A 16,159-nucleotide genomic window follows, 5' to 3' on the forward strand; every position below is an offset into this window, starting at 1 on the left:
GTGCCCCCCTGCCGTAGCTGGGAAGCTTGTCCCAGCCCCAACCCTAATCCCTCCCTTGCTGAGGGGCCGTTGATCTGCCCTCCATGCCCCTTCCCTCCCCCCTCCACTCACCACAACAGACTTAACAGCTTGGGGTAGCTGTGTCCAGCATGGTGAGGACTGCTGCCTGTTTAGTCTATGGCCACATTTCCAAAGCAGTGCCAAATCTTTTCTGAATCGATTTGGAGGCTTCCAATTCGATTTGGACCTTTTAATTGGTTTCCCAGTTTGATTAGGATTCAGAGATTTGGCTGCCGAATCAGGCTGAGTCTCCTCCAAATCAAATTGGCTACCGAAGCTTTGCATAGCCCTAACACTAACGTTTAATGCACATAAGTTACAGTGCATTTGACTTCAGAGTTTTAATTGTTTCTTAACTTCCCATGTAGAAATGTTTAGATGTGATTTTAACAATAGGAGGGAAGGGAACAGTTAGTGCATTCTTGGTGATGAAAAACCTTAAACAAGGTGACATACTAATAATATTCCTTGAATGCTTGCTATTGTTCAAAAACTGTAAACATGTAAATGAAATCTTTTCCTAACCACCAGCTTTTACTTGGAGGTCACTAGCAAACTCAACCAACCTCGGTACTGTTCTGAAGTACAAAAGAGATTTGAAGATTATGGGAGGTGGTGATACCCTAAAAAAGAAAAGAAACTGTCCTGTTTAAAGTAGGATCCAACAGCAATAACCTTGTAGTACTGAATGATTCCTTTTAGCGAAGGAAAATGCAACTGGAAGAGGATAACTTCTGAATTTTGTGTCTTATGTTTGTGTGTTTCAAATTCCTTGTTTACTCCTTTTTTCCAGTCCCATCGCTAGCAGTTATGAAAGCAGCTCCCGAGTGGCATCTCCGGTGGACCCAAATGGACATTTCAATGTAGTTGTTAAAGAGGAGCCAGTGGATGACTATGATTATGGGTCAAGTGCATGCATAGAAGGAGTAACCGTGAAACAGGAAGATACAGATGAGGAAACTGATGAGTATTCCAACAGTGATGATGACCCCATACTAGAGAAACAACTAAGGAAACACAGCGAGCTCGATGGAAAAGAAGCAGACGTCAGGTCCAGGAAACGGATACTAACCAGCCCTTCAGGTGTTGCTAAAGCCAAAATGTTAAAATTCGATAGTGGGAAGATGCCAGTAGTTTATTTGGAGCCCTGTTCAGTCACTAAGAGTACAGTGAAAATCTCTGAGCTGCCAGAGACCATGCTCTCATGTAAGAAAGATAAATCCTCTTTGAGTGCAATACTAGATTCCTTGCCTGCCTATTTTGAAAATCACAAGGGTTCTTGCTTAGGCATGGCCATGGAAACTGAGAAAGTAGCTGTGAGAAAAATGTCTCCTGGAAACAAAGTGCTACAGAAATACTATTCAGTCAAAGAGAGACAATGGACCATATCTAAATCCTCTAATCTCAATCCCAGGGGCTCTGCAGGTAGCTCTTTTTCAGCTAAACATGTCACTGGAAGAAAAAAAACAAGAGTATTAAAGAATTCCATGTCCCAGAAGAGCACTGGTACTAATCAAAACTCTATGTCATCAGGCCCAAGTAGAAGAGGAAGGCCGCGGAAACTGAAGATCTCCAAGGCTGGACGACCCCCTAAAAACCTGGGAAAGACCGCAGTGACAAGCAAGAATGCTTCTCTTGGACCAGGAAATATCCTTCCAGATGTTAAGCCAGATCTTGAGGATGTGGATGGAGTTCTCTTTGTGTCCTTTGCATCAAAGGTAAACTACTCTTCCTTCAGTCTCCTTCATAAAAATTAATGTAAAAAGGATGGGGTAATTGCTCCCTTAGCTTATAAATGGTCACAAGCTGAAAATTCATCTTTTTGGCATCCCTGAACCCAGGTCAGGGTTTTTTTTTTTGTTTTTAAAATTGCAGTGCTGGCATTGCAAATTGTCTCTAGTACTCAGCCTTCAGTGTCATAAAGTTCCAGTCTGTTTCTTGATTAGTGTTTTTAACTTAAGGCACTTTAAATTTATTTGAAGTTCTCTTTGCATGTAGGAAGCACTTGATATTCACACTGTTGATAGAGCTGGAGGAGAAGAGTCACAGAATGTACGGACCCCCATGCTAACTTCAAGTGATCCAGGTACCTCTCTCGCATCTGAAAATGGAGAAGGTTGTTTATTTTATACTAAGAGGAATGTATAAGGACATAGAGGATTCTTTAAATCAGTGATGACCACATGTGGCACAAGCAGCCAGGGTGTTTAGTATGTGAGCCTTGGGTGCAGAGTTAAAGGGGGCACTGGTGATGGGAGTTGTGGTGGCACTTGGACAAGGGGCAAGAGTCGGGCTTAGTGCTGGCTCCACAGGTTTGGCCCACAGGAGCTGCTGCCAAATTCATTATTGTTGCATATCACTGGTGATAGGATTTGATGATACTGGGTGACAGCAGTGGCTGATTAGTAGAGAGAGACTGTCTTATGCTTTGGACTTTTGGGGCACTTGGCCATTGCTAATTGAAATAAACAATGTAGTGTGTACATGAGATGGTAAGTGCTATTTCATGTACATGCAATAACATCTTTTTTGTGTCATAATGTAATCCCTGAGCAGATTGCGAAGCACGAATATGCCAGCTTGAAAAAGAACTCATGGAAGATCTAAAGTCCTTGAGGCACAAGCAAGTGATACATCCTAGTCTTCAGGAAGGTTTGTTTTTTGTGTGTGTGTGTATGTTACACCCCTCAGGGCAGGGACTTTTTTCCTCCTATTGCCTTAACCCAGTGGAAACCTGACCTTGGTGCACTGAAGAGGCCAAAAGCGTGGATCCTACTGCCTTGGTCCCTTGTACGAGGGCAAAACTGGGTGCAGCCCTTCCTCAGTTTCTTTTTACCATCTCTAGCAGTGAGATGGCATCTAGTGAGTATCTGACTTACTACTTCTCCCTAGACATCAAGTTTTTCAAGCAGCCTGTCGGGGTATGACTGGGACATTAAACAGTCAGTTTTGAACCCTAGAAGGTCACAGCCTAGAGGATCAGGGACAGACAAGGTCAGGGAATCACTGTTCCCAAATAGTTAGTGGATCAGGAGATAGGTCATCACTTGGATAAATCCAAAAGCTGACTGTGGGGTTCAGAACAGGAGGCAGGAGCTGTATGGGACTGGGAGATGGGTGATCACCAAGCAACACTAAGCCAGGCCCTAGGAGCTGGATGTCTGAACAGGAGTCTGGAATTCAGGGGTCAAGGAGCCAGCAAGGTAGTCTGGAATCACAGGGGTCTGGAGGAAGGAGCCAGCAAGGCAGGAATCAGGCACATGGATAAAGCTAGGAAGAAGCCAAGAACCAGGGCTCAGGGAACAGGAAATCAGGAATAAGCAAGTAGGACATAGGACTGTAGAAACAGACAGGAACTAGGACATGAGGATCATATGTAAGAACTAGGAGTCAGAATCCCAGGGCTAAATATGCATCTGTCCTGAGTAGCCTTCTGGGAATTGAAAGAGCTTCTGAAAGAGCAGGCAGCCATGTCCATGCATGTGACTGGGGCCTGCTGGGAGTATTTAAGCCGCTGACAGCCAGGCACACTTGATAGCTGGAGGCAGTTGAGCCTGCCTCCTGCCCTGACTCATGACACAACCTCATTCCAAAAATAAAAAAAATTTAAAAAGAAGAAAAAGAACATTGACCACTTTTATATAAACATGCGTTTTCACCTTTGTCATGACACCAGTTTCCAAATCCAGCCTGCATTGTGTATCTAGGTAATAAAGCAGTAAAATAGTGTGATAGCTGGCTTGTAAATTGGCTAAAAATTTTGCAGTATAACTCTCTGGGACCCTTTCCAAACTTGTGATTTTGGAACTTGATAGGATCACTGGTTACAAGTATCAAAGCAGATGCTACATGTAAAGTATGATCCATGTGGTAGCTAAAAATAAACAAAAAATATTGTACTGTTTGCGGTTTATGTAGCACCTATTGTTACTGTATTGGTGAAGGAAAAGCAAGTTAAACTTACTATATATAATGTTAGCAGGCCCTTAGTACCAGGATGAAAGTACTTCAGATACAGGTATACTTGGGATACCTATTCCCCGTGTTTTAAGGCTTGCTTGGTCTCAATGCTAAGGGAGGACATAACTAGTTTATCTTTGGGTTAGCAGGTAGTCACATTCTAGGTAGATGCTCTGTGTCTAGGTTGTTTTTTCCCAGGATCTGAAAATCCAAAGATGCTTGCTTTAAGCTACGTGCGCTAAAGTTGGAGGGTTACTTCTAACCATCATTTCTGGGTCTGTAAAAGAACAAACCCAAAAATGCCAGTTTCTGGTAGTGTTTCTTTGAGTATATAATGGACCTCAGGATTGGACAGCAAAAAGATGATGGAGAGCCTTCTCTTCTCACAGAGCTGTGTGTATATTTGGAGGGGATTTATGACAATCATCTCAACATTAGCAAACTCCTCAACATTGCCAATCATCTTAGGATCAATGATCCTGACACAGACTGAAAAGCATAGTACTGTGGAATGCTGGAGGATCTACCAGTTCCCTATCTTGTCCAAGTGGCAGGCCCAAGCCTTAACATGAATGCTTCGCAGTGAAGTGCTTCAAAGGGCATGAACAACCATACACTTGAATCAATTTCAGAAGGGGAGGGGGCGCAACAGTACTGTTAGAACAGTAGCCATTATGTTCTAACAGTTGTGTGTGCAGGAGCAGGGAATTATACAAATAAAGTTAAAGCAGCTCAAACTAACCCTGAATGAGGCAGTACTCTTCTCCTCCCTCCCGCCGCCTTTTTTAAACCTCTCCCAAGTGTCAGTTTTTTCACAGAAACGTTCCTGGGTTTTTTTAAGTACATCATTAGGCGCATGTGTCTTGGAGCACTTTAGAGACATTTGGAGCATTTGAAATGTTACATTTGTCCATGGCCTGACTGGCCAGGTGCTAGGATCACTACAGGTGCTTATACATGAAGGCAGTGCCAAATCATGGAGCTTGAGAGAGCTGAAACATACCTCCCAATATGAAGGAGTCTTCACAAAACATTGGTCCAGATTCTCAAATGTATTAAAGTGCCTAAATTTATTTTTGTTGGAGTTGGAACCTCAATACATTTTTCAGCATCTGGACTTGAGTTCTTGAAGTCCTCAATTGGAATTGGCAAGGCACAGGAAACAAAAGATCCAGTCCTGACCTTGGTATTAATAAAAATGGTGGAGATCTGCAGGGTCCTGAAATGCCATGGAAAAATGTACATCCCCTCCAGGGATGCTCCATTCACTGAAGACCAGAACCAGCATATCGGGTTCCAAAGCCGCTGTTCAGAGGAGATGTTTTTGCCAGTGCTGAGCAAGGATCCCTTTCGTCTACCATAAGCCAGGTACCATGTAGCTCCCATTTAGACATCTGCCCCAGATGGATTGTGAGTAGGACAGGATCAGTTGGTTCCAGCCGGGTCAGTGTCTTTATGGCAGGGCACGCCATCTTAGTCGCATTAGCCTTACTGAGGACCATTATCTTTTACATCCAGGAGCAATTCCTTCCATGTTCCAGAAGAAGAGCCTATTCTTTAGTGGTATCATTAACCAGGCTTGCCTACCCAGGACCAGATATAGATCCCTCTGAGCCAGAGACAGTGAAGGAATTACTACATCTTAATTGCCAGATGAAGCTGTGATATCAGATTCTACACTGGTGAGTGACTACAAAGCTTTCCAGGACTGTCCTGTATTGTAGGGAGCCTAAATATTGTGCTTACATTTATCCAGTAAACTAGCCAGCAAGAATTGTCCTCCTTATTAACACGGTGATCCTGGAACTAGCTACTGGTCTGCTCCAAACCTCAGCACTTTTTGCTCCAACTTGTGAATAAGCATAGAAGAGAGATTGTGCTTCTGGAAGGCTTTGGCTACTTATGCAGCCATTCAAATCTAGGGTGCTGCAGTCTTTATTGCCTTGCAAAGTCCCCCAAAGGCATACCTAAGGATGAAGTCTAAAATTTGAACTTACTTGGATGGAAGGCATTTTCATTAGCCTCTTTAGGTGACAAACTACCAGGCACTGTTTGCCAAACACAGTTAACAAGGTTGGGAAGGAAGCTCTCATTTAATACAGCGCAGGAGAACAAAGGTGAATTTAAGGAAGTAATCAAGAAGGACCATATGACTGAGGTACTCTGCATGCACCTCTTGATACTGCCTGGTTATAATGGCTGTGGTTTTGCTTGTGGCTTCAGACCTCTTTCATATGACACATGATAAGAGCCATTATAGAGGTCCTGGAAGACTTCAGCCAAAGATGGGTCAGGTATTGGCAACTGGAAGACCAAAGAAGTATTGGCAAGGAGAGCATGCTGTTCTAGTTTTGGGATCAGCAGCCAGGTTACTGATTGAAAGAAAATACAGTGGACTCCAGTACATAGCTGTCTCCAGCCTCCTTGACCAGTGGATCTTGAGGCAACTAATTTGATAGGGGCATTGAGAGCCAAACTGGGGTCAATGGACTTGTCTTTACCTTGCACAGCTACCCTTTTTCTCTCTGTAAGGCATTCAGTATCCATTAGGGCTGTGCAAAGCTTCAGGGCTTTGCAAAGCTTTCGTTGCTGATTTTTGATTTGGAGGAGATTTGACCTGATTCGGTGACTGAATCTCAAATCTGAACCGAATCAGGAGACCAATAAAAAGGTCTGAATCAATTCGAAGCCTACGAATCATTTCGGAAAAGCTTCAGAGAAGGTTCGGCTATTCGGAAAGTCCCTGCTCGCCACTGCAGGGAGTGGGATCCGGACTCCATCCATGCTGGTTAGTGGGGTGCGGGGGGAGGGCTGCAGGAGTGGGGAGGGGACTATGGGACCCTATCCCCTGCCTGCTGCCTTGCCCAGCCCCAGCATCCTGGCGCTTTTTTTTTAAGCGCCACACTCATCGGCTGCTGCTGCGGCTGCTGGGGCATCTGGGGGCTCATGGCAGAGCCCCCTCATGCAGTATGGAGCAGTGAGGGGCAGTGGGAATTCCCCCCTGGCCTGGCAGGAGCTCGTGAACGCAGGGCTTTTTTAATATTTTTTTTTAAGTGACTGGACTCGGGGGGGGCAGCCATTGACGGGTCTGGGAGAGCAGGCAAGCGGTGGGGCTGGTTCAATTCAGAGATTTAGCTGATTCGGTGGCGGCCGAATCTCCGAATCAGATTTGGCATGGAGCAGTGAGGGGCAGTGGGAATTCCCCCCTGGCCTGGCAGGAGCTCGTGAACGCAGGGCTTTTTTAATATTTTTTTTTAAGTGACTGGACTCGGGGGGGGGGGCAGCCATTGCCGGGGCTGGGGGGGCCGGCAAGCGGGGGGGCGGGTCGAGATCAGAGATTTTGGTTTCAATTCAGAGATTTAGCTGATTCGGTGGCGGCCGAATCTCCGAATCAGATTTGGCTGAATCTATTCAGGACAGTGATTTGAATCACCGAATTGAATCACTGTCCCCGGAAGCAGCCAAATCCTAAGTGAATAGTAGCCGCTTCACACAGGCCTAGTGTTCATTGCAGCTGACACATGGGCTGTAGACATCACTGTTCAAAGCTCTCCCAACTTATAATATTTTCTTCTTCATTGTTTCCTCTTCTCCATTCTTTTGAGGACCCCTTTCATTAGAGCATGCTACAAATGGAAGTGATCTTTGTACTCAAGGAGTATCTTTCTCTGATGAGAAAAGGCTTCTGTTCTTATTTTTTCTTTCATACTATACAAGTGAGAGCAGGTCTTTGGATCTCAAATAAGATGAAGAGAGAGAATAGGTGTATGTGCTGTGTGGTTCAGGATCATAATGCCTGCTTCCATCTCATCTCTTAAGGCTCAAGACTAGGTGAGACTCTTGACTTCTAGGTTATGTACTTCTAAAGTCACGTGTCTGGTCCACAAGAAATTCCTAAGATCTTATCAAGTCGTCTTATCCCAATTCTTAGTAGTACAAGGTATTGCAGTTTAGACTTTCCGTGCCCCAGGTGTTTTTGCATCAGGTTTAGTAGCGCATCTCAAGAGGAGATGAGAATATACTTAGAATAGATGCTTGGCTGATCAAGGGCAGACCCCAGCAATCGATAATAGCATGCTTAGAAATAAGCCCTTTTGCTCTCTTTTTCTACTCAATTTCCCAGTGAACATCACAAGAGGACCGTATTCCATTTCAGTTGCAGTCTGTTAGCAGCTCTGATTTTAGGCTGGTTGTTCTTCTCTAGTGTCCTTGTCATAAACCTAGATTTTTTTTTTCAGTCATGCAGCAATGTCCTCCTTCGTACAGATCTCACCAAGGAGTTGACAAATGAGCATGTACTCCAGAGTCTGCACTTCACTGAACTCGCATATATTCATGTTACTGGAGTACCCCATTTGATCATGTTTGTTCTTGATCTTCCAGTTCGTGTGTGCAGGCAATTCAGCATCACCATGTTGGCCAATCTAGATCCACCCATCTTGGAAGGTCCTCCTGGGGTCCAGGTCTGTTTCAGAGCACCTGATTGCATATAGTCTTTCCTTCCATAATCTCAGTAACTCCCTGTCAGCCATTGTGTCCAATGGTGCAACCCTGGTCATAACTCTTTAGCATTTTATGCTGTTTAGTTACTTCTGTGTGATCATAGAATGGATGTCTGGTGTCTACCATCTGCCATGATCTTTCTTTTTGCTTTGCTACCTTTCTTCTGATATCAGGTAGTGTAATGCCAGCCAATAAGTACAGGCTATCCTTTGGTGTTGGCTTTAGACATCCTGTTATTTCACAACAGCATCACTTTGAACTGGGTCTAGTTTCTTGGCATGAACTGATCGTTCCCATACTGGGCGTGCAAACTCTGCAGTGGAGTAGTACAAGGCAGTAGTAATGGTTCATAACATAACAGGTTTCACTTCCTACTTTGTGGCAACCAACTTTTGAAGTTTGTTGTTGCGAGTCCTGGCTTTCCCTTTTGTCTTCTGTACATATGCTTTGAAGGTAAGTGTTCATTCCAATGGAACCCCAAGCACACCGGGTTCAGGTGATTTAATCAGTAGAATTCTATCCCAGATGATGATTAATTTCCACTTTGATTCTCTGGGGTATGCAGAAAAATTATAACCTGCATCTTGGTTGGATTGGCATGAAGTTGTTTCTTATTGTAGTAATCTGAGAGGTTGCTCAGTGCACGCATCAGTCTGTTCTTGACAGTGGCAAAGTCCTTCTCTTGCAATGTGGTCCATAGATCATCAGCATGTATGAAGCTCCTTGTATTACTCTGTATGGGTTGATCATTGGTATATATGTTAAAAACGATTGGTGCTAGCACATTACCTGGTGAGAGGCCATTTCATTATCTCCAGTGGCCCTGTTTCTTGCACAGTTCTACATAAAAACATCTATTCTCCAAAAGAGAGAGGATGAGCTGCACTGTGTGGTAGTTGTATACTGTATTGTAGACTTCAGCAAGCAGGTTTCGGTGGCTGACTGCGTTGTATGCCACTGATAGGTTTACAGACACAGCACCTGTTATCTATCATCCCTTTCTCAAATCCATCTTTTATATGCTAGGTGATGTTTAGTATTTGGATAGTACAGGATTTGCCTGATCTAAATCCAGCTTTTTCTGGTATTAGGTGTTTGATATGAGGTGAAAGATGATTGAGAATAAGGCATTTGTAAAGCTTATAAAGATGACACAGAAGCGACACTGGGCTAAAGTTCTGTAGGCCAGAGGCATCCTTCCCTGGCTTTAATAGAGCTATTACACAGGCCGGTTACCATAATTTAGATATTCTAAAGGTCGATAAGCAATTGTTAAAAAGGTGTGATACCCATAACTTGGTTGCAGAACCAAAGTGTTTGATCTGCTCTGCACGCATGTCATCGAGTCCAGCTGCTTTGCTATTCTTCAAGTGACTTATTCCGGCGTCAAGTTCATTCATTGTGTATGGCATGCTAAAATGGTTTTCTTCCAGACCAATTTGTTGTCTAATCTGTATTTTAGGCTGTTTGTTCAAAGTTTTACCATTGAGCAGAAGTTGGTGAACCACCTGGTTGGCTGTGATGTTCTGGTGTTGCTGTAATTTCTTTGGGTCATTACTCAGCTTGTGAATGGTTAACCAGGCTTTCCTACTGGTGTGTGTCATATCTATTCTTTTGATTGTCTCTTTCCATTTCCATCCCTTTATTCTTGGAGCTTGTTGGGTAGGGCTGTCCCTGCCAAAATAGTATTTTCTGGATCTTTGAAACATTTGCTGGCATTTTTAGTATGGGAGTAAACCCTGGTATATGCTCAGTTCTTCATCTTCAGGGCTGCATCCTGGAGGCTAGTTTCTGCTGATGCAATTGCCATTTCTAGGGATAGAAATGAGTTCAGCTGTGATGCTGCAGTCTAGTACTTGGAGAGACTACTAAGTCCTAGTTAGTATGCATACCTGTGAAATAATGCCGCTTGCCAGATTTAATCTCCGACCATGCCAGTGAGAGTCAGATTTGGTCTTTTATTGAGCAAAATAAATGAATGTGAAGGTGGTTGTTTCATTTCATGTTATTGCAGAACCAAAACGATGGAAGGAACCAAAAAAATATGGGGGGAGACTCTTCTGATTTTATTTATTTATTTATTTTAATACATTAAAAATAAGTTAGGGAACCTACCACTGTCAGACTTAAGGGTTCTGGTTCCAAGAAAGCATGGTGTTCCATAACACTGCTTTAGGAATGTTCAAGCTAGTATGCCAGGGCTAGTTCATTCAGTTCTGTGAAGGTCTATCTTAAACTATCTTAGTTTAGACCTGTGAAGGTCTATCTTAAACTAATGTTAGTTTCCTGTCTACCCGTACAGTCAGTCAGTTCTTCTCTCTCTCCTTTCCCCACCTCTCCCCTCTGTCAACATTAAATATCCTCAAAGGGTTATTGCATACCTGAGACCTCAGCATGGTCCTTCTTAGAGTCTTGGATTCTTCTCCCTTTGACCATTTTTTGGAATGTTCCCTACCTCACCTAACTCTGGAACGAAGTCTTTCCAGTGGCTAGTACTCTGCTCCAAAGAGTAAGGGAGTTTTCAAGCACTTGGTTTGAATCTTGCTATGTAACAGCCCATAAGAATAAAGCAGCTTTAAGCTGTCACCAAAATTGCATCCTCAAATGTTCATCTCCAAAATTCATCTAATCTAAAATCTACTAGTCATTATCCTGAAACTACGTCCCACACCAGGAGAAGGGGAGTTGCATGAATCAGTTACGCAGAAGTAAGCTTTATTACATTAATAGGAAATTATTAAAACTCTTCATCATTTCTAGCTATACCTTTAGGTTAAGATGCATCTTTATAGAGAATGTTGAGGATGTAGACATACAAGCAACTTACCAGAGGATGAAAGTGGGGTAGGCCTTTGTTATGCATCAGCTGTTCCAAAGCAACTGTCAGTATATGTTTTCATCCTTTGGTAACTGGAGATGTAGCCCATGAGAGATTACGCCTTTTTGGTTGAGTGCCAAGATAGCATAGTTGTTTCCACTTCCCATAGGGTAAGTACATACACATAGGTAGTTACTGTAGAGCAGCTGCTGTATGGTAAAGCCTTTCTCCCCTTTTTACCCTGCAGTAAATTAGTTTGTATGTCCATACACTGTGTTTTCCATTTTTAGGATATCTCCCCACATTAGCTAGCTGGCTGGTGTACCTGACCTATTCAGTATTAAACCACAGTGCACCAGAGCAAGCCTAACATTCGCTACCTGGAATGTGTCCATGTTGGAAACTGCAGCACAGCAAAGTGAATTAACCCCATTGACCTTTATTCAGTGTTTAGCATTGCTAGGTCCACTGCTGAGTCCAGGAAAGTGCTTCTTCAATTAATGTTGAACTAATGCAGCTGGAACTCCCTTGTTCCTTGCCATGCTGAACATTTCTTGCCAGTCATCTGCAGTGGGGTGCACATTTGAAAAAAACTTGAAGACTGGTTTCAGTTAGTAAGGTGCAATACTACCCTGCCTTCTGCTTGAGGAAAGTTTGCTGGATTTTTTTTTTTTTTTTTTTTTTTGAGCTATCACGATAGGTCTTTGTAATTGCATTGTATTCCACCTTTTTTGGAGTCTGTAGCTGTCGTAGGTTTCTGATTGTGAGGGAACTGAGAGATGGTCACAACTATTCTACGTTTGTCTAGAAACATGAGAAGTAGAGGCACGTGTGTGGCCCTGAAAAACTTCTGTTTAAGTATCCTACGTGCATGAAGTACATGCTCATCTACAGGGGTCAACACTGACTACTGTTTCTCAGAGGCCACTTTGTATGGGCATAACTTTAGTCTTTGTAACACTTTAATTTCTAAAATACATACAGATTTTCAGGCTTAAACTTGGAAGCACATGAATAGTGCACCACATAGTAAAGACTTTCTGAGAAAGATGTTTCCTTTGTTTGCTCATCCGAAGGGAGATCTGTTCTCTTGTGAAGTGGGTTTTATTTTATACATGTTGTTCTCTGTAGTTTTATATATGTATTTCTTTTAATTTTGACATGAAATTGCATGCTGTTCTGGACTGAGATGATAGTTCTTTGTCTCTGCTTGTTTAGTTTGGAACTTCTCACAAGAAAAAATCCACAGTACAATTTAATATGCATCTATTCCAATATAAAGAGTCATGCACAAATGTCAGGTCACTTTAATTATCTAAATCTAGAATTATTCCAGGGTACATCTTGTAAGTCATGAGAGGTATTTAGCTATTTTAGCTTGAAGTCAGGCAGAAGCATCTGACAAAGGCAGTCTCCTACAGAAGCTCATGCCTCTGAGCTAGTTAGTCTCTAAGGTGCTAGCCTGGCCTACATTCTGCCTGTACATATTACGGTAATTTCTCCCCCCCCCCCCCCCCCCCCCCTTGTTTATTTCATTTGTTTACGGTTCAGTGAAAGTATATGGAATACTTTTTATTTTATTGCCCAACATTATATCTGGTAAGGCAAGATTCTTGGAGGAGATTCTTTGTTCTTCTGTATAATTAACTCCTTTAACTTTCTTTTGCTGTTTAACTACTACAAAATAAATTAATGTGTGTTTCTCATATTGGAGGTATCTGTAATGCTTTACCATGGAATGAGCAAGGCAGCAGTAAGACACTGATAGTGTAGTGACTATAAATGCATTGGCCGTAATAACAAATTGTCTTACATTTTACAGTACTTCTCATAAAAAGTGCATTAGAAATGTATGCATATATATATCTCCCACTGTCACTGTTTACACAAGTGTGCGGTGGTGCATAGCAGTGTATCTTGGAAATAAGCACTATACTGTCCAGCAGGAAAATTATCAATGTATTACATGCACCCTTGGTTATTGGCACCTGTCAGTTTTTAAGATGAGGAATGTTGGCTGGAAAAAGAGATGTTAATTCTTTTGTCTTTTTAAGTTGCCTTGGGAACTTTCAAGTGCTGTTGGGCACAGCTAATAGAAGCTGCTTCCATCTGTTTCTCTTTTTGTTTCATCCTAAACAATTAACTTTTTAATAGTGTAGCATGCTTTTGGATATGCAGCATCCAGACTGTAAACGAGTTGAAGTCTGGGAAACCTGAAACCCCTGATCAGTGGTGTAACTAAGGGGGTTGAGCAGGGCACCAACCCTGGATGACTCCCTGGATGCAGAGGAAAAAAGGGGGAGAGTGGTGTACAAAAATAATGGCTGCTGTCAAGCCAGAGCCAGTGATCTGGCCGGTGCTGTTGCACCACAGCCGCCACCTGCAGCACAAACTATACCTCTGTTCCTGGTCTTGTCTCTATTTCTAAAACTGGTAAAACCTAGAATGAATGTGGGCTATTCAAACCTGCAACATTTTTATTACTTAAAGACAGTGAATCTCTTAAATTTCTTAACTTGAACTAACACCTGGTTTATGTGGCTGTATAGAGATTTTTTTCACTGCTATTTGCTTCATGCAGTGGGACTGAAGTTGAACTCTGTGGACCCAACACTGAGCATTGACCTAAAATACTTGGGTGTGCAGCTGCCACTTTCCTATTCAAACTGTTCTTTGTGGAACTACCCAGGAGCCAATCCAAGTTCTCCAGGTGGGTAATGTATGATTTTTAAATTGTATTATTGATAGTTGAAATGATGGAGGGGAACTGTATACCTATGGTAAGGATTTTAAAATCAAGTTGGATGTCAGTTGTTATTAGTTGGGGCAAGGTTCTTGTTTTTAATCATAAGAGGGACATAAATTAAAACTGCTAATTTAAGGTTCCAAAGCGTCAACCCCAGGTACACATCCCACAAATATGAATATGCAGAATCCAGCATTCTTTATATTTGAAGATCTGCCATAGCAAGTAAGTAACTTTTCAAGAAAAGTTCCCTCCTTTTCAAGCCTGGTGGATATTGACAACATTTTATAAAACCAGGACATCGGTTGCTGTGGTTCCCCTGCTTTTATCTGTGGCTGGTTAGGATGTTAGGTCTATGTCGTGTCAGGGTTGAGGATAGTCTTATGTAGTTTAAATTATGGTTGTATGGCATGACTGGGATAGGGATGATCCTGCCTCATGCTGGAGGTTGGACTGTATGACCTCTGAAGTCCCTTCCAGCTCTACTTCTCTATGACTTGTTTGACTTCTGTAAGATGAGGTTGGCTTTCTTCTTTTCCAGATGGTGCGTTTCCCTTTGTTTCCAGGACAGGGAAGACAAACGATTTCACCAAGATCAAGGGTTGGCGAGGGAAGTTTCATGGTGCTTCTAGAAATGAAGGTAAGGAATACATTAGTTTGTAGATCTGTAGTAATCATGGCTCTCTTTGTGTCCTGATAAAAGCATTTGTATTCTAACTGCTTTATCTTAATTTTTAGTGGAAATTTTTGGAAAAGAAACTGTTGTGTTCAGAGAATTCACTATTTTGTAGCGATATCACTGGTACATCCATAACACATTTGGATCATACTGCTGTGGTCTGAATGGAGAATTACTTTCCAGTGTAGAGTAAATCACTTGGGGATAGGATAAAAAAGTATATTATTTTTTGTGAATGATTGAGGCAGGCTAAAACCAATTGTATAATAGGCTCGTTGTTGATCAGTTTTAAGTTCTGAATAAATAGCCTGAAAGAGAGGAAGCCCTTACCTGAATAATACCTCATGTTATGCTTTGAGGGAACAAGTTGCAATTCTTTTCTGGATTGTTCTTTTACATCCTTAGTTGAGCAAGAGACTTCATAAACTGGGAACCGTGACAGTTTGGCTAACAAGTGGTCATATTTTGAAACCTGCTAGAAACCACAGGGCTACCACTGAATTTGTATCAATTTATAATGGATTGGAACCACCACCCATCATCTTCAATGTAAACATGTAGCTTAGGGAGACTGCATATCTGTGTGTGGTACTCCAGATAGCTTGTCTTAGCTATCTTCTCAGAGTGTGAAGTAACATTTTGTATGCCAAGGTCTGAAGCTTCCAAAAACCACACACATTCATATCAAAGATTCTACTGATTGCTAGCTGCATTGTAGGACTCATTATGCCTTATTTTTTTATGCATGTTAGACTATGTTATCCATTTCTTACTTTAAGGTTGTATAAAAATTTTAGAACAGGAATAAAGAAATATGACCCTGAGGCCCCAGGCAGATTTTATGCTTAAAATGTGGTTGACTGGTTAACACAGTCATTCAGTTAATGGTGTGATAAAACTAGGATTAAGCCACCAAGTTATTACACAAAATGTGTATAATAACTTTGCGGCTGGTTCCCATTGTGCCTTAAATTTGAATGTATGGCCAGTGCTCCTAGCTTCAGGAGGGTTCCTATGTGCTTCCTTGGTTGGGAGCCCCAATCACACTGTGCTCCAAGCTGGGGAAATGCATGGGAGCCAAGCTTACTACTTGCCAGTGCGGGGGTAGTCCTGGGATCATGATTCTGGGGTCCTTCTTCACTGGCAGTGTGACCTAGTTGAGATCTGATCCTTGATTCCACAGTCTCGTTTCCTGCTGTGCATGTGGGGCATGGTAAGAGATTTGATTAGTTGGGGTTGCATGTCAGATCCCATTGTGCCTTTAATATCTGTTAGCAGTCTAATTTACTTTATTTATTAGGAGAATTGGTGATGCACTTTCTTTGGAATTATTTCATATGTATTTGAATTCTGTATTAATACAGGTAGTAGCTCAGAGGGCTCTTTGAAGAAC

At 42.3% G+C, this 16,159-nt stretch overlaps 1 protein-coding gene across 1 annotated transcript in view; it reads left to right on the forward strand.

Annotated features, from left to right (window-relative positions):
• Positions 1-16,159, forward strand: part of MGA (MGA, MAX dimerization protein) — an 87,675-nt gene that overhangs the window by 26,375 nt on the left and 45,141 nt on the right. The window contains 6 exon segments of the mRNA XM_025205276.1: positions 854-1,778; positions 2,059-2,146; positions 2,617-2,712; positions 13,923-14,051; positions 14,629-14,727; positions 16,131-16,157. Coding sequence (XP_025061061.1) covers positions 854-1,778; positions 2,059-2,146; positions 2,617-2,712; positions 13,923-14,051; positions 14,629-14,727; positions 16,131-16,157 — 1,364 coding nt within the window.

This window comes from Alligator sinensis, unplaced genomic scaffold (genome assembly GCF_000455745.1).
Source record: "Alligator sinensis unplaced genomic scaffold, ASM45574v1 scaffold108_1, whole genome shotgun sequence".
NCBI classification, from domain to species: Eukaryota; Metazoa; Chordata; order Crocodylia; family Alligatoridae; genus Alligator; species Alligator sinensis.